Source organism: Polyodon spathula, chromosome 9 (genome assembly GCF_017654505.1).
Source record: "Polyodon spathula isolate WHYD16114869_AA chromosome 9, ASM1765450v1, whole genome shotgun sequence".
Lineage (NCBI taxonomy): Eukaryota > Metazoa > Chordata > Actinopteri > Acipenseriformes > Polyodontidae > Polyodon > Polyodon spathula.
This window is the reverse complement of record NC_054542.1, coordinates 24143851-24171162: the sequence shown is the minus strand read 5'-3', so window position 1 is coordinate 24171162 and position 27312 is coordinate 24143851. Positions and strand designations below refer to the sequence as shown.

General features: G+C 38.5%; 1 protein-coding gene across 1 annotated transcript in view; it reads right to left on the bottom strand.

Annotated features, from left to right (window-relative positions):
- Positions 1-790: 790 nt before the first annotated feature.
- chd1l (chromodomain helicase DNA binding protein 1-like) overlaps positions 791-27312 on the bottom strand; it is a 39502-nt gene continuing 12980 nt past the window's right edge. Inside the window, exons 7-25 of the mRNA XM_041258935.1 lie at positions 22915-23077; positions 21870-22025; positions 20713-20805; positions 20038-20134; positions 18015-18088; positions 17432-17542; positions 16486-16600; positions 15976-16132; positions 14959-15130; positions 13495-13640; positions 9400-9563; positions 8706-8920; positions 8021-8119; positions 7749-7819; positions 7180-7294; positions 5367-5475; positions 3960-4151; positions 1569-1650; positions 791-1043 (exon numbers count right to left, since the gene is read on the bottom strand). Of these exons, the coding sequence (XP_041114869.1) occupies positions 921-1043; positions 1569-1650; positions 3960-4151; positions 5367-5475; positions 7180-7294; positions 7749-7819; positions 8021-8119; positions 8706-8920; positions 9400-9563; positions 13495-13640; positions 14959-15130; positions 15976-16132; positions 16486-16600; positions 17432-17542; positions 18015-18088; positions 20038-20134; positions 20713-20805; positions 21870-22025; positions 22915-23077 (2454 nt within the window). The 3' untranslated portion in view covers positions 791-920. The remainder of the gene's footprint in view (positions 1044-1568; positions 1651-3959; positions 4152-5366; positions 5476-7179; positions 7295-7748; positions 7820-8020; positions 8120-8705; positions 8921-9399; positions 9564-13494; positions 13641-14958; positions 15131-15975; positions 16133-16485; positions 16601-17431; positions 17543-18014; positions 18089-20037; positions 20135-20712; positions 20806-21869; positions 22026-22914; positions 23078-27312) is intronic.

The window sequence follows — 27312 nt, the reverse complement described above, 5'->3', positions numbered from 1 at the left end:
TTAATCATTCACCTGAATCCCAGCATGTGAACTAATTTGTCACGGTCACATACTATTATATACTTTATCTGCACATGAAGAGATTGTGCAATCCCTGTTCCTAAATACAACTACATATTTTAAATCACTCGTGCTACATAGCCCCATTATATCACATGCACCAATACCTATACACCAACATTAGCACACCACACGCAACACAACACACAAAATACATACAGGGGTGGGCACCCTGTCACGGCAACACATTTCTAAAGAGAAAATTTAACGAGGCCCAAGGAAATAACACACAATTCTGTCAGCAGCTACCAGCATCTTTACCAAGACTTAGTGAAAGTTTCAGAAAAACAAAGTGTCTTTGTTTGGCAACACGTACATACTCTCCACCATGAACATGAACAAGTCCAAATATAAGACCAAAAACTAGCAAACAATCATATAAGTTTCAAGTGCAGAATCACAGAAATGAGGCACTGCCAAGTGTCTGGCAAACACTGAAAAGGACAAAAACAGACAGTGAATGTAAAAATTTTTTTTGGTTAATTTTTGGGACTTTAATGACTCTGGGATATTCACTGGCCTTGCAGGTGGTTGACAAGTTTCATTTTGGCCCATAGGTAAGTTGAGTTTGAGACCCCTGGTATTAAACAAGGGGAAATCCAACACCTTGATCACTACCACACATGTAAGTATGTCAACTAAGTAAAAAATCCAAGTCCAAAAACGTTGAAGAGCTCCACCTTTCTGTAAAATGACATTCTGTAGATCAATAAACAGTTTTATAAGAAAAGCTCCAGCAAGCAACTTGGTTGATGTTTTTAATTTTTTTTGAAAGAAAAACATTTTATTAAACCACATTTGTAAGTGTTACAGGTACATTGCATGTTTTTAAAAATAGTTTTACAAAATCAAAGACTGTTTCAATTGAAATCAATTTGATACTGAGCTGTGCTAACTTTCTCTTGTTTGGAGAAGCAGGCTTCTAACCACTTTTTTTGGACAACTGCAACGTGGGGGTTCCCTTGAAGAATGGTCTGCAGATCCTATAAGAGGTAGAGAACTCTAATTAAAAGTGATCATGTATAAGGTGCTGAAAAGGTGAGATACAGCAAAAGTGAGGATTAGGGAGTAAAAGCCAGAGTGAACAAACAGATGTCATTTGAAGTGTAAAGCCAAGATTTTTAGAAACGAATTGAATTAAGTAGCTTCAATTATTATTATTATTATTATTATTATTATTATTATTATTATTATTATTATTATTATTTATTTACTTGCCTTACTAGGTTATTTTGTTCAGAATCCTTCTAAGTGGTTCTGCTGCTCCAATATTATCATCATTTATTTCTCTACCTGGCTTTGAACGTGCTTTGAACTTATCTAGAATGCCACCTCAGACAAACTCAAAGCAGCTCAGTGCCAGGTAAAATTTTGAGAAAAATGATAACTCAAAATCTGAGCAAGAGAACCACCCACAAGTACCATAAAGTAGTCAGGGAAAAAAAACAAAACACCATGAAATTGACAAATATCTAATTTCTTGATTAACACATAGCTAGTGAAATCACCTGCATATGGACTGCGTTCTCCACCTCTGCAACAACATGGGTAGTTTCTGAACCCAAGACTGTGTCTTCACTGCCATCATATGTGCTCTGCTGTTAAGGATGCCATTGGGAAGACACAAAGACACTCCAGGTAAACATAAAAATAATATCAGGCCGTCCCTCCAAACTGGATGACCAAGCAAGAAGGAGACTAATCAGAGAGGCTACCAAGAGGCCAATGGCAACTTTGCAAGAGCTACAGGCTTTTATGGCCAAGACTGGTCAAAGTGTGCATGTGACAACAATATCCCAAGCACTGCACAAACCTGGCCTGTATGGTAGGGTGGCAAGAAGGAAGCCATTACTCAAGAAAGACCACCTTGATTCCTTTTTGAAGTATGCAAAAAAACACACAGGCGATTCTGTAGCCATGTGGCAAAAAGTTTTGTGGTATGACAAAACTAAAATTGAACTTTTTGGCCTAAATGGAGCCAACCCAACACAGCGCCTCACCCAAAGAACACCATCCCTACTGTGAAGCACGGTGGTGGCAGCATCATGTTATGGGGATGTTTCTCATCGACAGGGACTGGGGCACTTGGCAGGATAGAAGGGAAAATAAATGGAGCAAAGTACAGAAAAGTCCTTGAGTAAAACCTGCTGCCCTCTGCAAGAAAGCTGAAATTGGGACGAAGTTCACCTTTCAGCATGATAACGACCCAAAGCACACAGCCAAAGCTACACTGGCGTGGCTAAGGAACAAAAAGGTAAACGTCCTTGAGTGGCCCAGTCAGAGCCCTGACCTAAATCCAATCGAAAATTAGTGGCATGACTTCAAGATTGCTGTCCATCAGTGCTCCCCAAGGAACGTGACAGAGCTTGAACAGTTTTGTAAAGATGAATGGTCAAATATTGCCAAATCTAGGTGTGCAAAGTTGGTAGAGACCTACCCCAACAGACTCACAGCTGTAATTGCTTCCACTAAGTATTAACTCAGGGGGGTGGAGACTTATTCAATTAGGATCTTTCAGTTTTGTATTTTTAATATATATATTTTTTCTCAATAAAAACTTTTTTCCCCTTAACAGTGTGGAGTATGGTGTGTAGGTAAGTGGGAAAAAAAATCCTCATTTAAATGCATGAAACTCAGAGGCACTGGCACAACAAAATGTGAAAAAAGTTCAAGGAGGTGTAGACTTTCTATAGGCACTGTAAGCATTGCAGTTTCCCTCATTATAGCGCCAGTGAAATAATCATGGCCAATTAAAACAACAAGTTATGCAGTTAAGTTTTGATTCTCTTTCCTAATTCGTTATTAAATTAACGTTCATACCAATGTCATTAACACTCCCGCTCCCAAAGCAAAACAGAAAGTACAAAATGGCGCGTCGACCTTACAATTAACACCAGAGCAAAAGAAAAAAATCTGCATGTATGCATCTGAAAATAAAAAAGCAAGTCAGCAAGACATCGCAAATGTTTTCTCACCTAGGTTAGGCATATTTTAAATCAAAGGTCAATTGGAGACATTGTAATCTATAAAAACAAACTGCTTACCTTGATGGAACGGGTCGATTTGTAAAAAAGGCTTGATGCAGTCTAAAATATATGACTTTTATAAACCACAGTAAAAAAAAAAAAAAAAAAAAAAAAGTACAGTAAGAGGTTTGTTTGTTTACGTGCAAGTTTTGCACAAATGAAGAATGACTTAAACTAAAGTTTATCAGTTTAATCAGTTTTGTAAAGAGCAGAATCGTTTTTTGTTTTTTGTTTTACTTTTTTTTTTTAAAAAGTGTTTGCCTGTACATATTCAAGATTTTTTATTTTTTTTTAACTGCTTAAAAAAGAATGCTGTTGAGCTTAAAATGCTTTGTGAAATAAATAGATGGCATTGTTTAATGGGGGATAGTATTCAGCAGACTTACAGTCATGCCACAAACAGTAAAGTTAAAATGACCAGTACAGTATTAAATAAATAAATAAAATGAAAAAATATTGTACGCTTTGTTTTAAGGAATTGTTGTTTGGGTGATCTGACACTAAATGAGTGTTTATTTTTATTTTTTTTAAGTATAAACTGTTCCTCAAAAGTAACCATGTATGTTTCATACAGATAGGAAAAGATGATAAAACGTCACTAGTAGACCTACTGTTGTGTTAAGAACTAGTACTGTAATTTAAAAAAAAAAAAAAAAGATGAACGTTTTATTAAAATGGCCTGGAGATAATGTATTTGTATAACTAAAAAAAAAAATAAAACATTTGAATTTATTGCAAACATAGAAGGTTGTGTGTATGGGGGGTGTTTTTTTTTTTTTTTTTTTTTTTTTTTTTTTTGCACCCTCCTGTTTTTGCCCATGTATACATATACACACAATACAATGAATACAACTAAAAAAACTAAAAGGATATGCAATCAGGTAGCGGGCCAGATTCTTTCTTTCCGAGGGGAGTAGGTTATAGAAATACACATTGACCCCAGACATGAATTCAGCCAGATGCTGTGACACGTGGCCTGGCTGCCGGTCATCGCTGCTCCCCAGCTTCCTGGAAGACGTGGTGGGCTGAGAAACAGATGAAGAAACCTTCTTGGAATAGTAATATCTGATTCACTGAGGTAAAGAATCATTTGATTAAAAAGACAGAAAAATAAAAAGTGAAGAAGAAGCAAATGATTTCCTGACTGTGGCAGTATATCTAAATGCAAACCACTTGGTTTTATTTTTACTTTTTTTCATTTTAAAAGCTGCAGACGGAAGGCATCTTGTTTAGTGTAGAGAATTTTTGAAAATCTTTAAGGCATCCCTATCAACACATTAGGTAGATTTATTAGGCTTTGTACTCAGATACATGTTTTATTTTGTTAGTAGTATACTTCTGAAGGGTATTTTCTCAGAAAGTCCTGTGAAACAGATGCTTTGTGAGTATGTCAGCATGTGACTTTTTCCAAAGGCATGCACATCTAATGTTTCTTTTTAATTATTAAAGAAAGGGGATCTTTTTTTTTGTTTGCTTATTTTTTATACTTTAAAGTATAAATTGTCTCTGAGCTTTAATAAGCTAAGTAATTGCATTACCAAATGGCTCAGTACTAAAGCGGTCCATAGGAATGTGTCTAATTTGTGCTAATCTTTGCTCATAACGCACTATATAACTGAAGCTTAAAAATATATCATACATCTAAACCTTGCGACCCTGGTGTTGGTGTCACTGACTTGAAGTATGCATGATATATGTTTTAAAAGAAACTCGGGGGACTCCAAAAAAATATCAACTTTGTTATTTTGTTGTTAAATATACTACAGTACTCTGCATTTATCTATTGATTTGATCACTTCTTTGTAATTCTAGTGTACAACAACATTAACATAATACATTTGATACAGAGGACAAAATCGTTTTGAGTAGCCACCATAGCCACTTCAGGAAGTAACCCAACCACAGATGCTGTGACAATACTGGGGCTCAGAAGTCAGAACAAGGATGCTGAGAAACAATTAATGCTGCAATAAAACAAATGACCAATTTATAGAAAAAGCACCATGTAAGAACTGTAGTATGTATGCACCAAATGTGGTAATATATTTTGTATTCAGTTCTTCAAAAGTGGAACAAGAAAAGGTTAAACAACTCTGCTGGTTTTAATATGAGTGAGCAGCAGCCTTTGGCCGAATCCACTCATTTAATTTAAAACCCACCTGGGCCAGAAGCAAACCTCTATCCTCCAGGACACAGGGCTCATGCCCTAATGACATTCCACTCAGCCTCCCAGCCCCCAGAATACAATACTTCATGGACACAGATAAGATCAAAAGATACATGTAAGTTGGGATATTCCTGGAAGCAAAGTACTTCCGGATGAGTCTTTCTGTCCCGTACCAGTTAAAACCTTTCGTTGCATGTCCTATTCGAGGGAGGTGGACACTAGCTAGAAAAGAACATAAGAACACAGCATTATATAGATCAGAGACAGAATAAAAAGACAGTCACATCAGCAGCATAAATGTTTATAGTAGATAGGCAATTTTAGATGGCACGGGTCATCCTCCTATTTATTTCAATGGGGTTTCTGTGACAGTTTATAAATTACTCGACCTTCGGTCTCGTAATTTATGACATCACAGAAACCCTTGATGAAATTATTTTCCTGTAACTCACTGAATAGGGCCATCTATTTTATTTTTTTTTATAATACATGGATACCCTTGTGATGCTAATATTAAAGAAGACGAGATTCAGCAGTACAGTTTGTTTCAGTGCTGTACAGACATTCTATGTCATTATCTGTTTCTCCAGTTTCTCTGAGATACGCATGTATCAGCTTTACATCTTTTTTTTTTTTAATTCTCATTTTGTTGATTATTAATGAACATTTATGGACTGTTGGTGATGTCGAGTGATTGAAAATGACACATTTTGTGTCTGAATTGAAAGTGATGGTCTCAAGGAGTCGAATGGGTCAAAGTTCAAGTATATTTTACTCAAGAGGAATTATCACTTTTTGATGTCACTACTGTGGTATTATGCCTTTTTTTAAGAATGGCTCAGGATGCAAATATAACCTTCATCCATATATATATATATATATATATATATATATATATATATATATATATATATATATATATATATATATATATATATATATATATCTGACACACTCTCATATACACATGCATGGGGGTGCCATTTGACATTATGTTGACTTATCCAAAGTTCGAGTTAACCATGGGTGCACATGAGCCATGACATTAACATGAATGTATGTAACAGAACTTACATGTTTACAGTATTTATATATTTATTTTTAGTTAAATGTCCTTATGAAAAATATTTGAAAGAACTACAGTGAATGAATCAATTACAGTATACAGTGCTGTACAAACTCCGTACAACCCATATAGTTCTACTGAAATAAGAATTAATAAAATAACAACAAATTATTTTTATGAAAACAATCCAACCACAAACTCCAGACTATACTTTTGGGTATTGGCTTGTACTGTCTAATTTGACAGCTTAAATAGCAAAAGTTAACAAATGTACAGTTAACTCAGTGAACATAAACAACTTAGTTTCACACAGAAATCAAACATTGTTGATTGTTTTGCATGCAAAAACACACACTTTCAAAGTTCTGCTGACAAGCTTGTTATCCTGAATAACCTGAGCTTTAAAGCCACTTGAACAAGAACGTTTCGACATGTTGTGCATATCTTTCTCAAGGGAGCACGTGTTTGAATCAAAACATTGGAGGCATTTATGTCTTTTTCATAATGACGAAGACATTGTTTATATTCAAATCCATGATTTATTCTTGCATGATGTAATGGTGTTCTATTGTGACATCATTTTTATTTTTATCTATATATCAAAAATCACCTGCCTGCCATGGAATGAATCCCTTAATGTTAGGTGCTCAGGAGGAAAACCTCCTCTGCCTCCATACTGTACCTGTGCAGACATGTTGGACTTGTATCTGCTACCACAGAGAAAAGTACATTATTTTATCAAGTTTTCTATTATTTTTAATGTAACACCCAACCCCACTCCATACCAACAGCAAATACATCAATATAATATGAATTGTGTCTGTCTAGATTTGTTTGGATTTCTGAATTCCAAACCTTACCTTTCTTTTTCTTGGCCACAGTACAAATCTTTTTCAGCCCCTCTTCCAATGCCAAGAGCTTGATGCCAGATACATTGTTTGATCGATCTCTCTTCTGAGTCACTATCAAGGCCAACTAAAAAAAAAAAAAAAAACAGTATATGGGACTCATGAATACTGTTGAATACTGTGTCCTGACTGTGTTGTGACTCTTTGTGTTACTAGAACTCAAAAGCAGCTTCTGAACAGAATAGATCAACCACTATTTTTATGGGTGAATTGTGCGGTTTCAAATTATGGAGATCAGCATTTATTAAACTCATAAGGATAGCCGAAAACAAGACCACGTCTGTAACTCGGTCATTCTCATTCATGGAATAACTGCACTAATTCAACTTCTCTCTACCAAAACGATTTCATTCAAGTCACTAAAGAATCTGTGTCCCTTACATGGGTGTATTTACTGAAGAAAAAATAATTCTTTCATTCTGTTTATTGTTCTCTGTCTCTCCATCTCTAACTATAGCAAGTTTTTCTGACTTTGCATTATTCTGTTGGCAGTGAATGTAAACCCTTTGCTAATTACTCACCAGGTCTTGCCCATCATGTCTGGACTCTTTGTCATCGATTGGAAACATCAGCACATTTCCAAGTTCCAAGTCTATAGAGGTAAGAATGCTATTTGGTTACTGTCCTAAACATGTTCCAATAAACACGGCTTGCAAAAGAGGGAATGCAGACTAAACTAGCCTCCAATCCTGGTTTAATTTAATAATGTGTCATAGTTAACCTTAGATTCTCTTTTGGGGGTGGGGTCTGTTAGATGAACACTAGGAACACATTAGCAATGACATTCTGTTACCTTTCATCTTTCCAGCCAGCTCATACTGTCTCCTGGGCTGGTCGGATCGGATCTCCAGAGCCATGAACAATCCTCCTCTCCCCCAGCGACCAGAGTCATCTGACAGATCACAAAGACATAAAAATAAACCACGAGCAGAATGAGAGAATGGTAACTGTCATCCATTAACTCAAACACTACAATTTAGAATATCCAATTATGTTACCCTTCTGCAAAAAAAAAAAGCTGAACTGTCGGTCAGTACGAGTCCTCCAATCCCACTGCCAAGTCATTCACCTCTTTGCACCCAGGAACTCCACAGCGAATGTCAGTGAACTACCAGCCCCTGGAGGACAAAGGTCAGCCCTGCAAGTGTCCGCTTTGAGCTCACCAGGTGCCTAGCCAGTTGGGTCCACTGTAGCGTGCTGAGGTAAAGCAGTCTCTCTTCAGTTTATTGCCCCAACCTACAGGAGTGTCAGAGCCAACATGACACTTCCCTGAGGTATCCCAGCTGAATGCCAACTGGCACAGCCAGGACCCAAACCTACAAACCACATGCTCGAACATACCCCATTGAGAAATCCTATACAGTAACGTAACTTACTTATTTTAAGCAGTTTGGCTTAGTATATTCAAATATATTAATGGTAACAAAAAGCATGTACATGCATGTTCAAAGCCCTATAAAGACATGCCCCTGCCGTACCTACGCAGTGCACTATGATGGCGTCCTCCCGGGCAGCCTGGGGGTGAGTGACGTCCCCCATGATGTAGTGTATGGCTGTGTGCTCTGAGTCAGTGGAGTCCAGGTTCACATGGACATCATCGCTCCCCTCATCCTCCGAGCCCCCTTCCTCCTCTTCACTGTCCTCTGAGGAGACACACAGGGAGCGGTACCCGCACGATTCCCACCACGCCAGCCTGAGTAAGCACAGAAGACACAGGGAACACGGCTTCACTGGTTAAAACAGGACCTGTAAACAGACTGCCCAAGAACCACTCTGTACAGCACAGGCTTGGGTGTTGATTTCAGCTAACATTATAAACCTGGATACAGGTTTAGGAAAGATAACTCCACAGAACTGCAGACCACGCCAGAGGTGTAGGAAAAATAATTCTACTCAACAGCACATCAGTATAATAATCAAATATACTGTGCCCATTAAAATTTTTCTACATAAGAAACTGAGACTATTTAATTAGTTATCCTTAGGTAGTCTTTCTGTTAAGAAAGTGTTATTGTCTGAATATGCCCTGTGATAAATTAGCTATTTATAAATTTTTATGTGTATAGCCTAATTCTTTTAATCATCTTTGATTACTGTGTGATGTGACGAAACTATAATTATACATTTATTTTGTTACAATGGGACTAAAAGGTAAACCAACAGATTTCTCACTTTTTCTTGTGCTCTGCCTCCTTCTGCTGTTTTTTCTTGTCCTCCATCAGTTTTGCCCGCTTGGCCGCTGCCACCTGTCTTTTTTGGCGCCTCTGATGGAGCTCCTCTGGGGTCAGCACTCTCTTCCTGCTGGTTGTCACGTCAGGGAGACCGGACAATAGAACCTGTGGAGGAAAACACAGTTCAAGAGGAAGGCCAAGCGTTGAATCAAGCAACGCATAATGCCACCTTTCCACCTTCACCACAGGGTGGCAAGAATCCTGTCTGTAGGTCTTCAAATGCAATGTTAAAAACAGCTGCTGCCGATCTACTAAGTACATATTACCAGATTAAAATACAGTGCACTCTGTTTATAAGAATCACTGACATAGGAATCACCCGCAAATAGTGATCAAAACCACTGGGACAAAATCATTCCTATATTAAAACTATATTATTATTATAAGAATAACTTCGCAACAAACTGACAACATGTAATACGTTACTGTATGAACTACAATGACTTATACAGCCAATAAAGATGTTTTTTAATTTTAATTTGATCACATTTCATGTGATTAGGCACGTACGCAGTGTGGACCATGCAATGATGCAGGAAACACTGCATTGTTTCAAACAGTGAATGAGCCACTGCATTGTGCAGGTATCTTTTTGTGTTCTCTGTAAGTGAAAATTTGTTTCAACAAAGTGAATATACACTCATTGAGTACAGCACTGTTACTGTGTGATATGCATGTAGAGGGAGGGTCATTGTTGCGCGGTGAAGAGAGAGGGAGGGTGATTAGAGATTTTAGATCTTAGAGATTTGCAATGCAACTGAAAATAAACCACAGATGCTTAAATGCAGTGGTAGTCCTGACAGTAAAATAGTGTACTGTCACTTTAAGTCAAAGGCCATTACATGTAACGCTGCACAGCAGTTAAACTAGAACCCTCACGAGACAATCACTTCTCAAGTATACTATAGTAAAATCATATAACAAGCTGCTTACCCACAAGGACTTGTTTTGATTGCTTTGATGTATTGTCCTCAGTGATTGAGCCCCATTCACATTTGTATACTGTATTTAAACTGCTGATGCGCGGAGGCGATCTTGCTAATTGTAATGTGACGTGGCCGAGGGCAGTGTAAATGATCAGTCTGGAGTCTTGATTTACAGTTTAAAACCAGTGTTGGTTTAATTTTTCTTACACTGCAGTGGGAAAACAACTGCTAATAAAACAAAAACAAAAAAAACAACAAAGCTAGCTCTCAGTTGGAGCGCTAACTAAACAATATTTTGTGTAGTCCCTGACTGATGTCAGGATGGATATCCAACTAAAGACGTTTATCCAACTAAACAAATACAAATCAAAATAGTTCATCTGTTCCCCCAGGAACTACACTTACACTGTGACCTACTTTACTTATTTACACAGTATAGTACTGGAGCAAACAGATCTCTTACTCACTCTTTTGTTTTGGTTTCTTTCTCTTCAGCTTCAGCAATGCACGCACGCTTCCACTTCCTTACTCCTCTATACTCCCATCACAAAGCTATAAGCTAAGGCCTTTTTATTGAGGTGTCATTAACTTACAAGCAGTTAACCAATTGACCAGTATCCTTAACTCGTTAAGGAAACAAGCAACAATGGAATTTCCAGAGGCGTGCACACATGCTGAAACTCTTGGCATCTAGTGATCAATCCATTACACTGCAGGGAACAAAGCTCTTCTCATTCTCAAACTAATATACTGATTCTGCAGCACTTCACCACAGTAATCATATCGGTGCGCTTTTAAGAATCAACCGCTTATAAGAATCAAATCATCTGGGACTGATGTGATTTTTATATGACTTCAAGATTGCTGTCCATCAACACCCCCCAAGGAACTTGACAAAGCTTGAACAGTTTTGTAAAGAAGAATGATCAATTATTGCCAAATCTAGGTGTGCAAAGTTGGTAGAGACCTACCCCAACAGACTCACAGCTGTAATTGCTTCCACCAAGTATTAACTCAGGGAGGTGGAGACTTATTCAATTTTGATCTTTCAGTTTTGTATTTTTTATATATATATATATATATATATATATATATATATATATATATATATATATATATATATATATATATTTTTTTTCTCAATAAAAACTTTTTTCCCCTTAGCAGTGCAGAGTATGGAGTATGGTGTGTGGAAAAAAAATCCTCATTTAAATGCAAGAAACTTGGAGGCACTGACACAACAAAATGTGAAAAAAAAGTTCAAGGGGGTGTAGACTTTCTATAGGCACTGTATATACAGCTCTGGAAAAAATTAAGAGACCACTGCAAAATTATCAGTTTCTCTGGTTTTACTATTTATAGGTATGTGTTTGGGTAAAATGAACATTTTTGTTTTATTCTATAAACTACTGACAACATTTCTCCCAAATTCCAAATAAAAATATTGTCATTTAGAGCATTCATTTGCAGAAAATGACAACTGGTCAAAATAACAAAAAAGATGCAGTGTTGTCAGACCTCGAATAATGGAAAGAAAATAAGTTCATATTCATTTTTAAACAACACAATACTAATGTTTTAACTTAGGAAGAGTTCAGAAATCAATATTTGGTGGAATAACCCTGATTTTCAAGCACAGCTTTCATGCGTCTTGGTATGCTCTCCACCAGTCTTTCACATTGATGTTGGGTGACTTTATGCCACTCCTGGCGCAGCTCGGCTTTGTTTGATGGCTTGTGACCATCTATCTTCCTCTTGATCACATTCCGGAGATTTTCAATGGGGTTCAGGGGTTGACGCATGAATAGTACAAGGTTGTCCTGGAAGAAAACTTGCTTCCTTCTGCTCTGACAATGTTCCCCAACTCTGAGGATTGTTTTTTCCAGCAGGACAATGCTCCATGCCACACAGCCAGGTCAATCAAGGTGTGGATGGAGGACCACCAGATCAACACCCTGTCATGGCCAGCCCAATCTCCAGACCTGAACCCCATTGAAAACCTCTGGAATGTGATCAGAGGAAGATGGATGGTCACAAGCCATCAAACAAAGCCGAGCTGCTTGAATTTTTGCGCCAGGAGTGGCATAAAGTCACCCAACATCAATGTGAAAGACTGGTGGAGAGCATGCCAAGACGCATAAAAGCTGTGCTTGAAAATCAGGGTTATTCCACCAAATATTGATTTCTGAACTCTTCCTAAGTTAAAACATTAGTATTGTGTTATTTAAAAATGAATATGAACTTATTTTCTTTGCATTATTCGAGGTCTGACAACACTGCATCTTTTTTGTTATTTTGACCAGTTGTCATTTTCTGCAAATAAATGCTCTAAATGACAATATTTTTATTTGGAATTTGGGAGAAATGTTGTCAGTAGTTTATAGAATAAAACAAAAATGTTCATTTTACCCAAACACATACCTATAAATAGTAAAACCAGAGAAACTGATAATTTTGCAGTGGTCTCTTAATTTTTTCCAGAGCTATATATATATATATATATATATATATATATATATATATATATATATATATATATATATATATATATATTTTTTTTTTTTTTCTTATGGGAAATCCAAGCAAGTAAACTGGTGGCCGGTATATCCCAATACAATTTACTAGCGAGTGTAGCGATTAAAAGCTTAAAACTGCAGAAAAAACAGGGAGTGCCAAAATTACACATAATTACCTTACAAAAATACCACAACGTACTGTATAGACACTTAGAGTCATACAGCAATCAATCAACAATCAAGAGTGGTAATTAACATGCAGTTGCCCATGTAGCCAACATGAAAAAATGATTGATATGAATCCAGCTACCAAACAAAAAAAAAAAAAACAACAACCACCAAAAAAAAAAAAACATTGCAAGTATTCTTCCGTCACTGACATTGTTCACAAAACATGCAAAATGGATTTTAATTGCAAAACAGGATTTGGTGCTTTATACAACGGGCCAAAAACTGGACACTCATTAAAATGATAAAACGAATAAGAAGTAATTAAATGACACAAGCCCCAAAACGACATGTCTGATTTAACAGCTGAGTATGAAAACATTACCCAGCTAGTAGATGAGGTAGGGTATAGTAAATTTGACTCACATCAGATTTATTTCGAAGTGCTCGTCCTTTTCTTCCAGCATCAGCAAGAACTACGTTTTCCAAATCCAGCAGATGCTCAAATGTTTTCTTGTCCTCTGCACTGGGCTCTTTGGAGTAATCTTTGCCTTCGTATAAATACATATGGGCTAAAAACAGAACAAAACAGGTTATGGAGTTTTGACAAGTTGTACAGCATCATTCTATTACTGCTGTATTTAAAAGATAGATGTTTCAGTTGTTCTCATGTTGACCCCCCCCTCCCCTCCCCTCTTTAATATGAAACAGTTGTTCTTATATAGTGCACTTTGGATGTATCGAAATAATGATCCTCAGAACAGAGTTTGCTTTAAGTCTGCACTATTGCAACATTCACCCCTAAAATAGAAAATGGCCACCACAATTTCCATAAGGCTGAGTGTCCCTCTCCTAGCAACCAGGAAGCACTAAAAGTGTATTTAATAATGAAATCAGGTTGTATTAATGTGAACTATGTGATTATTATGATCACCAGTCATGTGAGAGTACTCACTAGTTATGGGACTTATTGGAAGCATGAGAAATTAACAGTGTTTCAGTTAGTACTGTATATTTATTTTATTTTTTAGAATGAAAACATTTCAAATGATATGTTGTAGGGCACTAATGGTCACTGAAAAGGGCTTTGTTTATAGAAATGTGTATTAACATTTATTTTCATTCTAATATACTGTGTGGCTAATATTATTTTTAAGTATTATGTAATCAATGTTAGTTTTATTGCATGGTAGTTTTGGGATTGTTTGGTGCTTTTAGAGAATATACATAACAAAATATAAACTTGGATGACACCTCAGTTTTTGAATGAACTTGTGAATACAGCATTCATCTATTCAAACATTTTAAAAACATTCATCAAATTTCTAAAAAAAATATAGCTAGTTCTGTTAAATTAAATCCATTTATATCTGCTTTCATAGATCAATTATTCTAAAGACATTTTTCTTTTACTAAAGTACATCAGGAAATATGCAGTTTTAGGAAGTTCACCGATGTGTAAATACTGATTAGTCTATGTAACTATCATGATGTAATAGTAATGTGGTTTCCTTATTGTAAACCATCAGGTGATGACGGGAGTTGCTTTTCACAAACTGTCAAACTCTTCAAAACTGATTTCACCTGCTTACACTTGTCAAAGCGGTCACAGTAGTGTAGGCAGGGAAAGACCACTTCCAGTTCCTTGTGTGCAAAATCAAGAGAGAAAACTGTTGGTAGAAACAGTTAACAAATGTACTGCAGAAAACATTACACAATGTGTTGAACTTTAATTACATGCATAAAATGGCATGGTTCTGATAATTAATTCTGTATGAAAAAATAAACAAACTGACCCATCACTTAAGCAAATCACCCTATAATATTGGCAGGGGCCACATTGACCCTCGTTGTGAAAATCTTGGAGTAAACACTGCTTTAAATACCTACTTTCAGTCTCTTCCGATTCTGAGCTCTCATCCTCTGTGGGGAGCGGAGGGTCTTCTGTCACCCACTCGCCATTCCTGGTCTTCCCCAGGATCTTCCCCAGGTCCACGTCTCGGATGGTGCTTTCCTCTGAAGAAAGGAGCTTATCCACTCCAAATTTTAAGATTTCACTCAACTGTAAAATGAGACAGAAAAAAGCTGGTAACACCCAATGGATGAGTAATTAATTAAGCGGCAGAACCTAAGAGTAAGGGCAGAATTCAGGAGGGTGGATAGCAGGTGTCTCCATACTTTTTAAATCATAGCTTGATGTTTCCCTATTGTAAAGTCCTTTTAAGCGTAGAAGCCTGTGAATGACCTCTTCATGGATGGAATAGGGGTGGTTTCAATCTGAAGTCCATGCACTGAAAGATGCAAAAAGCTGGAAAGTACACAGCTTGTGCTATATCACCACATATCTTTTCTGAGTGTGGTTCAGACACATTTCATGCCTGTTTCGGAAGGGGTGACATGACATGGGGAGTGATGCAAATGAAAATATTTCCTAATTACCCAGTATGCCTTTTCCATACATGAAAACATCTGAATTAATACAGACAACTACTAATTATCCACCAGCATTCGTTAGAAGACAAATTTATATCTGAATATTACATTTTCTGCAAACATAGTTGTGGTGGGGAGAAAAAAAAGACTTTGGTAGCAATCCAACCAGCTTCTTTATAAAAATTGTGAATTCTTTTTTGTTGCAATAATGCATGGCATGCAGCATGCAAAAACAGTGAGAATCGTAAGGCAGTCAAGGGGAGTTTTTACTAACATTTTAATATTGTGCTGCTGGCAGCTGCCATACCTTTAGACATACTAAAATAAACTTTCTGCGCAAATTTTGCACATACATCAACCCTGCAAAAGCATAGGTAAATCTCTCTTAATTGAGACACTAACATATCCTTTACACTCCACCCAGTGATTTGAATGGCACTGGTGAGTATTTTATCATTATGGGTGGACTTGTACCTGCATGTCTGCAGCCATGGAGGAATCCCCTTCGTCTCGGTGAGAAAACTGTCCTCCTTCGATCACAGTATTTGTTAACTTCAGCTTGGACATGGCACGTCTGTAGACAATCTCCTCTATCGTATCTCTCCCAATCAGACGGATAATTTTCACAGGCCTTTGAAAGGCGGGAAGCGAATAAAATGTGAAATACACCTTCAGTAACTGCTTTCATTCACAGAACCTAGCCATTTAAATATTTAGTACCATTAGATACCAGTTCTACTAGTTAAAAAAAAAATTCTCCAATTTCCTAGCCAGTTTAGGCACTGTTGAAGCCACTGATTTTCTTGAAGATTTAGAAAGCAGTACCATTCTTTCTGTTTAGACCAAGCAGCAATTGAGATTTGCCCCCAAATAATAATAAATTTTTCAAACAAGCTGTATTTTGGATTTAAAACTCATTGCCATCAGCTGGGGAAGGGGAGGAATCGAGAATAAACCCAGAACCCCCGTTCACTACACTACTACCTTTTCTGGCCAATCCGGTGGGCTCGAGCAGCAGCCTGTAGGTCATTCTGGGGATTGAAATCACTGTCCACAAAAATCACTGTGTCAGCAGCAGTCAGGTTCATGCCAACTCCACCTGGGAAATATTTAACTTACTGATGCACAGCCAGTCTCCACCAGTACACATTTCAATACTTATATGAGCTAGAAAACACTTCCTTATTCCGGGTTGGAAGAAGATTTATTTTTATTTTTATCACGGCCTTTCATCATGTTTGCTATCATTCTGAATGGAGCAAATTACTGTTGCTCTAATATTGAAATTTAATCTAACAGGCAGTCATCTTTCTTGCAGGCCTGTGTTATTTCACCATGTTTTTTTGGCTTCCTTTCAGAAATTATATAAAATGGTGACCTTTTATCTCTAAAAAAATGTAAATTGCTTTTGCAGTTATACAGTACAGTATTGTATGTCCTTCAGCTATTACATTAAAATTACTTATGTTTACATCACTTCTGAATCAGTAAAGAATGTGCCTTAAAACTGCTTAGATGCATCAAAAATATGCAAAAAAAACATTATACTGTTTTGCTTGGCTGAACTGCTGTGTTGTTAAGTTTGGATCTTCAGGGTGCACTTGCACTGCCAAGTACTCCTGTTAGGACATATACTTGAATCCACTGTGTCTATGGGGTTTACAGCATTCACATGGAGGAAGGAGTATGGATAAGGGTGTTTATTTAAAAAAAACAAACAAAAAAAAACAGTGTGGTTTGCCATAACTTGTATGTTTTTGTATGCCTCACAGTGGAACAATTGGAATACAAGGTGAAACATCTGTGATTGCTATTTCATGAAAAATCACATGCCGTTGCCTGTCACTTAGTCATCAGTATCATGAGTGGAGTCGGCCATGGCTACAATTGTAGGTTTCTGGATAGCAAAGTAGACTATGTAGACTCTTACCTGCTTTTGTGCTCAAGAGAAACACAAAAACATCTTTGGAACTGAAATTCTTGATTGCAAGATGTCTTTCTTCGCCCCTCACAGATCCATCAAGCCGTTCATAGCTGTAGCCTAAAAAGAGCAAGTAGCTTGAGGATGAATAGAACTTAGCATGACTAACAAAACAAAATGAAAATAATAGTCTGGCACAAGCAGCTATTTTGTGTTCTAGCAGACATTTACCACTGAAATAACAACAGCTGAAACTGATTGGCTTAGATGATCTTTGTCGTTAACAATAAAACTGTATTTATCCACAAAAAGAAAGGTATTAGGTTTAGTTCCAAATGTTATATTCATTTTTACTGTTTATAATTTGTTCACGGCTACCAAATCCTCTACATCACAGGTGGCATACTTTTAGTTTTTGAAGGAAGGAATATCTTCTGTGTTCCAAAAGCAAACAAAAACGAATTGTAGATTTAACAGCAAATGAAGCTTGGTTATTAAATATAACGTCTTCAGGTATGCACAAGTTGAACAATCCTATGAGCCTATCTGCAACTGTTACGACACCAACGTAATGTTAGTGCCTGCAGTTTACCTCTGTATTCCATGTAATCCTGCAAGATATCCAGCATTCGTGTCATCTGAGAAAACAGCAATACACGATGGCCCCTATTGAAAGGGAGTGATGAATCAGTAAATATATGTCATTCATCACTTCTCTCATGGTAAAGTCACTGCCTTCTCATGGGCACTTTGGGAGAACAAGAAGGTGGTCTTATGCCAGCTGCATGTAAACCTTATTATAAATTATCTTCAGTTGTTTGTCTTGATTTGAATGGAATAAATGTCCCACCTTACACCTACCCCCCCCCCCCCCCATTGTGTTGCCCCTTCTGGCACACAGTTGTGTCCTCCCAACAATACCCTCCACAGCTCTTATTTATACATAGAGTGAACACTATGCCCTGTGTGTCAATTTTCAGTTCACAATTTAAGGCGAATACAAAAAATAAAAAACACATCGGGCTCCAGAGTGGCACATCCAGTAAAGGCACTGTAGAGTACAGGATGCACCCTATAGCCTGGAAATCGCCGGTTTGCGTCCAGGCTATTCCACTGCCGGCCGTGGACGGGAGTTTCCAGGGGGTGGGAAGGGCTTAGGCCAGCTAGGGTTTCCTCAGCTCACCGCGCACCAGCTACTCCTATAGACTGGCTGGGGGCCTGTGAGCCTGCCTGCAAGCAGCCCAGAGTTGTGCGGTCCTCCGACACTGTACCTCTGAAGGTAGCTACATGCCAGACCTACAGAGTGAAAAGAAGTGGACGGCTGACAGCACACGTTTCGGAGGACGCACGTGCTCGTCCCTCCCAGGGTTGCAGCGGTGAGCCAGGCTTAAAATTGGGCATTTCAAATTGAGTAGAAAATGGGGTAAAAAACCAATAGGCAATTTCAAATTAAAAAAAAACAAAAGAATACATCACTTTCCTCAATTTGCCAGCCAATTGAACATTAAATACAGCCTACAAAGTGTACCGAGGAGCAGCAGTTTGCTCCTAAGTCAGTGGCCCTCAAAGTGGTGCCCGTGGAGCCAGGCCATCATGCCCGCAGCAGCTGTTCTTAAATTATAGGTCGTGAACATATTTCTGTCAGGTTGTAGCATGGGAAAATAAAGAAAGCTTTAAACACGTTTTCCAACAAAAGTGCCACAGCAATCTGTTGTCAGTGCTGCTCTCTTATGCTGTGCTTGTACGTACTCGACATTTTATTTTTTTTTTTTTCCCTGAAGGGCCGTCTGCGATACGATCAACCAATTGAATATGTCCATTGTCTCTGCTGTAGCCCAATCATAAGTTTGTTTGGTGGGACATAAACTGTGTCTGTTTCAGTTACAGATACTGAAAGTAAGTTTACCAATAGGAGAATCAAATATCTGCCAAGTTTTACGCAGCTGTCCAATCATAAGCAAGCAGAGGCCGTTCACGGTATTCTGCATTAAAATTGAAGGCAAGTGAGTAGCCACTGCGAAAAAGAAAGATCTGACAGCTGTCCAATCATTCACGAGCAGAGGCAGGGGGTTACTGAATCTCGCCGACTGTTATTACATTTCAGTATTTAGAATTTAATCTTCTACCTCTATATATTTTTTTATTTCACCAGACAAGGGAAACACCGTAGTATATTCAGTTACGAATCCACTTTCTCTGAATATTTGTACTGGAGAGAAGCAATCTTTAAAACAGAGTAGTGTTGACAAGTTTGTCAAATTGAAACAAAGCGAGGCGCTATCTGTCCTCTTATTTTAGTTTATTCATGGTTATCTGTGTAAACATGCTACTTAAAAATATTTGCATAGCGTATTTGATGTAAATTATTTAAAATATAAGCGCAGCACGCACAAGTACTGCCTGAGACTTGGCTTTACGAGAGTGAGCCAAGAATAACTCCCGTGTGTATACACACACACACACACTGTGTATGTTGCGGGAAGGCAGTGTTTAAGATAAGAACATATGCAATAGTCCGCGAGCTCGCAAACAGACAAGTAACATCGATTTATGCCCGTGCCAAAACTACTTTGAGGACCACTGTCCTAAGTGGATGAGGAGTTACTAAGACAGACCTGTCATTCAGGAAGCTGAGCATGGTATCCAGGAGATGGAGCTTCCCACTGGCTTCAATGAGATGATCTCCGATTTCAAAAGGTTCCGGTTCAACACCTAGCAGTGAAGAAAGTGACAGGACAGATGAGAATGGAAACTGCATTATCAAGCACTTGCTAACCTGTTCACACTTGGCAGAGTTGAAATTGAATGTGAAGATCTGTTTTTTCCAACAGTTGATCCAGTTATGGGAGGATACAGATATGGAAGTAAATAGTTCACTGACTTTACATGAAATATATTAATAAACACAGGATTCTCAAACTACTTACTCCAAATCATCACTGGTATTATTTTTGTCTGAAGGGAAAAAATACCACCGACAATTCTAAAACATGTATCATAAAGAAAAAATACTTTCACTTGAGATGGACTTTTTCAAACTTGAATACAACCAACGTTAGCAGAATTAGAGGGTTTAAAATAAAAGATGGCAAACCTGTACACTACAGCTTTGCAGTAAGTTTGCTTGGAGCTGGTTTCTCTAGTTACTAATACAGCGAGTGTTGGCTGTAACAAAACAGAAGCGTGCCATTCCTGCTTTCCTTCCCATGCGATGTGACAGCCCCCTCATCCATGAAGCACTAACTTAATTTATTAGATTTTTTTACAACTTTAAAAGCTTAAGATCTTACCATCAAATAAATATGGATGGTCAACACACTTCCGGAGCTGAATTAAAATGTTTGATAGTCTGGCTTTGGAGCCCCGTTCATTATCAAATGCATCTGCAAAAAAATAGAAGAAAAAAAGGTATGCGAATCAAGTATGTTTGTAACATACATTCCTCACCACAGCAGTCAATACAAAATGTGAGTTAATTTTGTTTATTTCATTAACTTGTGCCAAAGAATGTACTTAGCAAGTTTTATCACAACTGGATTGGTGGGGCTCGATGAAGCTCAACAGAGAGAAGAGCTGCTGAAGACTGTTCTGAACGGGTGTTCCCGTCAGCAACAAAGTGAACCCCACTGAAAACTGAAACAGCAGCATTATCAGCCAGGGAGTTGTACAAGAGACTGGCAATCCCACATACAGAACAAGCTCACTTTGTCTTTAAACAGTGTGTAGCAAACAAAACAATTCCATACATTTTCCAGGCCATGCACATCTATTCACTATGTTGGTCAAAAATAGAACGTTTTTAAAGAAATCTATGTTTTAGCAAACTTGTATTTTTATATAACTACGATATTTGGTACTACACTAGAGTCCCTTTCACACTGGTCAGAACTTACCCAGGCAGGACCCGGTGTCATGCAGGTTGGGTATGCGATTGCACACTGTTTTTGATAAAGCAGGGTTGACCTGGGTGACAGACGCAAGTATCAATGCCGCGGAAGCAGCTTGTTACAGACGCTTTTATCCAAGCTTTTCTGGATTGAACCATCTGCCCAAACGTTGATTAGAGCAAATGTTTCTTCATCCCTGCTGTAATCAGACTCACGAATGGCTGTCAAGCATTGCGGCTAGCTCAACCCGGGTGAAAGCGTGTTAACCCATATCCTGAGGTGGGTCACTGGGTGGTATTGTAAACCGGTTAGCCAGTGTGAAAGGGGCTAAAGAAATCTGGTTGCAGGCCCTTTCTTGGTAATTTCATCTGGAGAGAGAATTTGTAATTAACCTCCTGCTTCCCCTATTACCTAATATTCTTTGCAGCCAGTAGGATACTTTATCACAACTGGATTGGTGGTTATCTTGGAATTCATCCCCAGGGGTATGTTTAAACTATTCATCTCAATATGCCTATACATGTTCCAAGGTCAGGCTCTTGTAGCAGCAGCAGGCATACCCAGGTCTTTGGTAAGGACAGCCTTGTAGTACTTCTTCTGCAGGGCTGACATGCCGTGATACACCACCAGCTCGCTCTTCTTGGGCAGCTCTGCCGCCACGTCCGTTTTCACTCTGCGCAGCAGGAACGGCTGCAGGAGGCTGTGCAGCTCTGCAGCTAGGCAGGGGATACACCAGACTGTTACTCACTGCGTTATGTGTGCCCGATTCACAGAGTTCCAATTCAGATGTTATTTAAAGACTGTAGGAGAGATTATCGAGTTTCTTTTTACTCAAATGAAAAAGAAACAACTTAAGACTACTTACAATGTATTATTCAATAATATTTTTGTTAAAGAAGCAGTCTTGAACAGTTTCAAGCACAACCACATTTCATTCAAAAATTTCAATAACACAACAATGTCAGGTCATATTAAAAAACTTAATTCAATGACAAACATTTCAACTAGAAGACCTTTTTCTTTTCTCTCTTTTTTAAATTTAGTGGTCGGCAATTATTTTTTATTGTTTTCTCCCCAATTTAGTAATGTCCAATTGTTTTTAGGCTCAGCCCACCACTACCACCCCTGCGCTGACTCAGGAGAGGCGAAGACGAACACACGCTGTCCTCCAAAGTGTGTGCCATCAGCCACCCACTTCTTTACACACTGGAGACTCACCATGCAGCCACCCAGAGCTACAGTGTCAGAGGAAAACACAGCCTTGGGCAGCTTACAGGCAGGCCGGAGCGCCTTTACTGGATGCGCCACTCGGGAGCCCCCTAGAAGTCCTTTTCAATGTCATATTTTAAATATAAATTAATCTCGCTATATCAACACATACAGTAAATAGTATTAACTTTCATTAGCTTAATGCAGAAACTGGGAAGACCTATACAGTTAATTCAAGTTTCAAAATCCCCATAACGGAACACCAAGCATAAGCAGGTGACCCAAACTCTGACTCAATTAGAATAAAAGTGATGTGAATAGTTTTACCATAACTGTGTGAAGGTGTGGTTCTCTTTATATATCTACCTTGAAATACACATCCTATTTTAATGTTACCTCGCTCTTTCTGTGTCTCCACATCTTTGTAGCTAGTGACGAAACCCTCTGCCTCATGCTCAGGGAAGACCTGGGGCTCGATGAAGCTCAGCAGGGAGAAGAGCTCCTGGAGACTGTTCTGAACGGGTGTTCCAGTCAGAAGCAAAGTGAACCCCACTGAAAACTGAAACAGCAGCAGCATTATCAGCTGGGGAGCGGCACAAGTGCCTGGCAATCCCACATACAGAACAACCTCACTTTGTCTATAAATAGTGTGTAGCAAACAAAACAATTCCATACATTTTCCAGGCCATGCACATCTATTCACTATATTGGTCAAAAATAGAACATTTTTAAAGAAATCTATGTTTTAGCAAACTTGTATTTTTATATAACTATGATATTTGGTACTACACTAGAGCCCCTTTCACACTGGTCAGAACTTATCCAGGCAGGACCCGGTGTCATGCGGGTCGGGTATGCGATTTCACAGTGCTTTTGATAAAGCAGGGTTGACCTGGGTGACAGACACAAGTAAACAACGTGTGTATCAATGCCCCAGAAGCAGCTTGTTACAGACGCTTCTATCCAAGCTTCTCTCGATTGAAACATCTGCATAAATGTTGATTAGAGCAAATGTTTCTTCATCCCTGCTGCAATCTGGCTCATGGTGTGTCTCAAGCAACAAAAATATGGCTGAACAGAATAAACAGAAACGTTCCTTGTGGAAGTGAAACTTTCACGCAGATATGGCTGTTTGTTATTGCGTCGGCTCACGAACGGCCATAAAGCATTTAGTTTCGCTCAACCCGGGTCCAAGCATGTTAACCCATATCCTGAGGTGGATCACTGGGCGGTATTGTGACCTGGTTAGTTGGTGTGCAAGGGGCTTAAGTTAAAGAAATCTGGTTGCAGGCCCTCTCTTGGTAATTCAATCTGGAGAGTGAATTTGTAATCAACCTGCTGCTTCACCCGTTACCTAACACTCTTTACAGCCAGTAGGATGCTTTGACCCAAAAGACACTGCTGAGGTGAAATGACCTAGGAAGACAAGGAAAGCAAACTTAGAACTTTCTTTTACCCTGTCTAGAATCAGATGTCATGTTTTTAAATGGAAAAGTATGCTTGCAAAACATGTTTCTTCATAGTACATAGTAAATGAAAGTGCGCGATGGGCAAGATGTGTGTAATTATTTGGTTATCTACAAACACTTTGTGCAGGACAGGCAGAGACAAATAAAGCCAAGTCAACAAAATGTATTTGCAGGCAGTAAATAAGCTAGAGAAGAATTTATGATTACTTAAACCGGATTTAACTGTAATTCAATTTGAATATGTATGATATGGTTTATTTGTACTTTGCTTGCTATATACTGTAGTGTGCTTAACGTGTTGAATGATATACATCACTTTTATTAAATTTGAAAGTTTACTGAAAATATCAATCAGGGACATATGGGTAAAAAGAAAGGCTGAGTTCACAGTCACGTGTAACAAAGAAAGTATATCGAAGATATAAATCTTAAGATTATTCGGAATTCAGTCTTGTGCTTTAGAAGTTACATTGGGTTTTACTGAATGGAATGTAACAGAAGGACTTTCGGGTTCTGAGATCTGTGATGATTACCGTATCTTATAGTATCAGTTAAACATGAACTTCTCCACGGGAGATTTCTCCCAAAGACTTATAACAAGCTTCATCACATCTGATAAGGCACAGTGAATGGTACATGTAGCAGCATAAATAAATAAAACTAGCAGTATTTATAATCCTATTTGTCTCACAGTATGTGTTTAAAAAGTTTCTTGGCCCTATAATTGCACTAAGACTTTGCCCGGTTCACTGCTTATTCCAGGTTTACTCTTGTTTGGGACCTCAACTAACATTTAATTTTCTTTAAATACCTTTGCATCATTTGTTTAATTTGTATCTGTAAATACAGCTTACATTTATATTAGATCTACACACAGTAACTAAAGGGCACGACAGCTTGTCACCTCATACAATGCATTTCTTAACACATTACAATTTTCCCTTTCCAGTCCGACATCAAGCACAGGTCTCTAGTTGTTTTTTCACCAGAAAAAAAGCAGAGAAAACCTTTCAATAGCTGAGTGAGACTGATAGGAGCTGAATGAAGTCGAAAAAAAAGCGAGGGGGGGGGGGGGGGGGGGGGGGGGGGGGGGGGGTGGGGGGGGGGGGGGGGGGGGGGGGGGGGGGGGGGGGGGGGGGGGGGGGGGGGGGGGGGGGGGGGGGGGCAGGTCAGATGACATGTTGATAGCCAGGGGGGGGGGGGGGGGGGTGGGGGGGGGGGGGGGGGGGGGGGGGGGGGGGGGGGGGGGGGGGGGGGGGGGGTGGGGGGGGGGGGGGGGGGCAATACACATAGCCTCTGCACCAGAGATGGCAGGGGGCCCCATTTATAGACTCGTTATGTGTATCCGGAGACGTGGTCTCAAAACACACACACACACACACACACACACACCACACAAACAAAGAAGATAGCCGCTTCCGAATCCAGCACTCAAAGAATATCACAGATGTTTGCAGAGCTATTTGAGATGTTATAGTAATAAAATAATGACTTGGACTGCATTAATGAGGAGCATGGTGATAAAACGAGTGATCGGGAGAGGATCTATCAGTTTGTACGACTATGAAGAGGTATGTGAAAAATACAGCGAACAAGGGGTGGGGCTTGGCTGGAGATGCAGTACTGAGTGTTCTTTTGCTATGCAGTGCCTTTTAAACCTGTTTTACTCTATATATAAAAAAATAAAAAATAAAAATAAAATTGCGAGTGTGCAAATAAATTGGCCCTGATGGGCCTGACAAGCACTGAATAAATGGACCGCTAAGGGTTAAACAAAAAGTTTAGGGTATCACAGCATTACCTAAATGCCTATGTGTTTGTGCTCAGTACAGGATATAGTAATCCAGTCAAATATGTATACTTTCACTTTCATTAGTAATATTAAAATGAGATTTATAAAGCGGCAGAACAGTAGCACCAGCCCTAAAAGGGTCTACAAATAAGACTGATTTCAAATTGATCTTATTTGGGCGCAAAGAAAAAGTCAGAAAGCAGCTGAGAGGAAAGAGCATTATGGCACCAATCATAGGGGCCCGGAAAATTCACTGTATTTTAAAAAGAAATTCACGAATGACCCAAAGACATTTTATTTAAAAACAAAACAAAACACCAGTCATAGGGGCCCGGAAAATTCACTGTACAAAACAAAACAAAAAATCATTTTCTATTTACATTATATTCTACTGATGTAAGTTGTCTAAAATGTGTTATCATTGATAGTTGAAGAACATCATCCAAAAACCAAAGCTGAAACCTTTTAACACTTAGCCTAGCTACTGACTCAACTCTTTAAAAATGTACACTAACTCGATTCGCTATCTAAACAATCTTCAAAAATGTAACAAACTTCTGCTGGAAACAAGACGTTTAAAATGGTCTGTGTTGGCTGCAAAAAAAAAATGTAACAAGCAGACAAAATAGATTTTTTAAGAACAACCTTGAGTTTTTCGAGTTTTGTAAACCTTTAAAACTTATGTTGACGTGTCAATTAAAATTACTGTGTAATTCCCACCGCCTGTTTAGCTGCCTCTAATCTCAAAATACAGGTATTCAATTTAGGAGAAACGTCAACTGCAAAATCTGAAATGACAAAACAAAGCTTTTGTGTTTTCCCTTATACACACTGTACATTAGTAGTATATAGAAATGTCATTGTACAGTATGAGGAATTCACCATTCATGAAGCCGGTGTTTGTTTGACCCTGTTGCCGTAGTAACCAAATGCACGGCATTGAGCCAGGCTGTGTATAGCTACTGTAGAACTACTTCTACTTGAAATCAACAGGGGAGGTGAAGAGTACAGTAATGTAGAATACTTGTAAGGAAAATAAAATGCATATTTTTCACGGTAGGCAGTCCAATACACGTTTCCGTGGAATTAGTGATACTGTGAATGTTCAGGGGCATTTCTTACCATGGAGAGTTTAAGCTCCTAACATTCCTGAATAAGGAATAGGGGGAGAGTACTGAGAAGAAGGGAAAATATTTAGGGTCTGCATTACCCTTTTTGATCTCAGTGAGGATGAAATTATAGCTCGACACCGGCTATTTCATAAAGTACAATTGTTTGTATTGGTCATATGACAATCTTGGTTCATTATATCCTGTTCATTATATATGTTTGTTTTTATCAGTCGTATAATAATAACATAATACAACACGGGGCACTGCCTCTCCAAATGACCTACATATTGTTCAACTGAGGTAGCCCATTTGGAGGCGAGACGCTGTTTTTCAGATTAGTCTGTGCTACTGTAGCCCATTTTTAGGGTTTCAGAAGACTGGCGCAGCGGAATTTTCGCATTTAAATGTATGCCATGCCTCA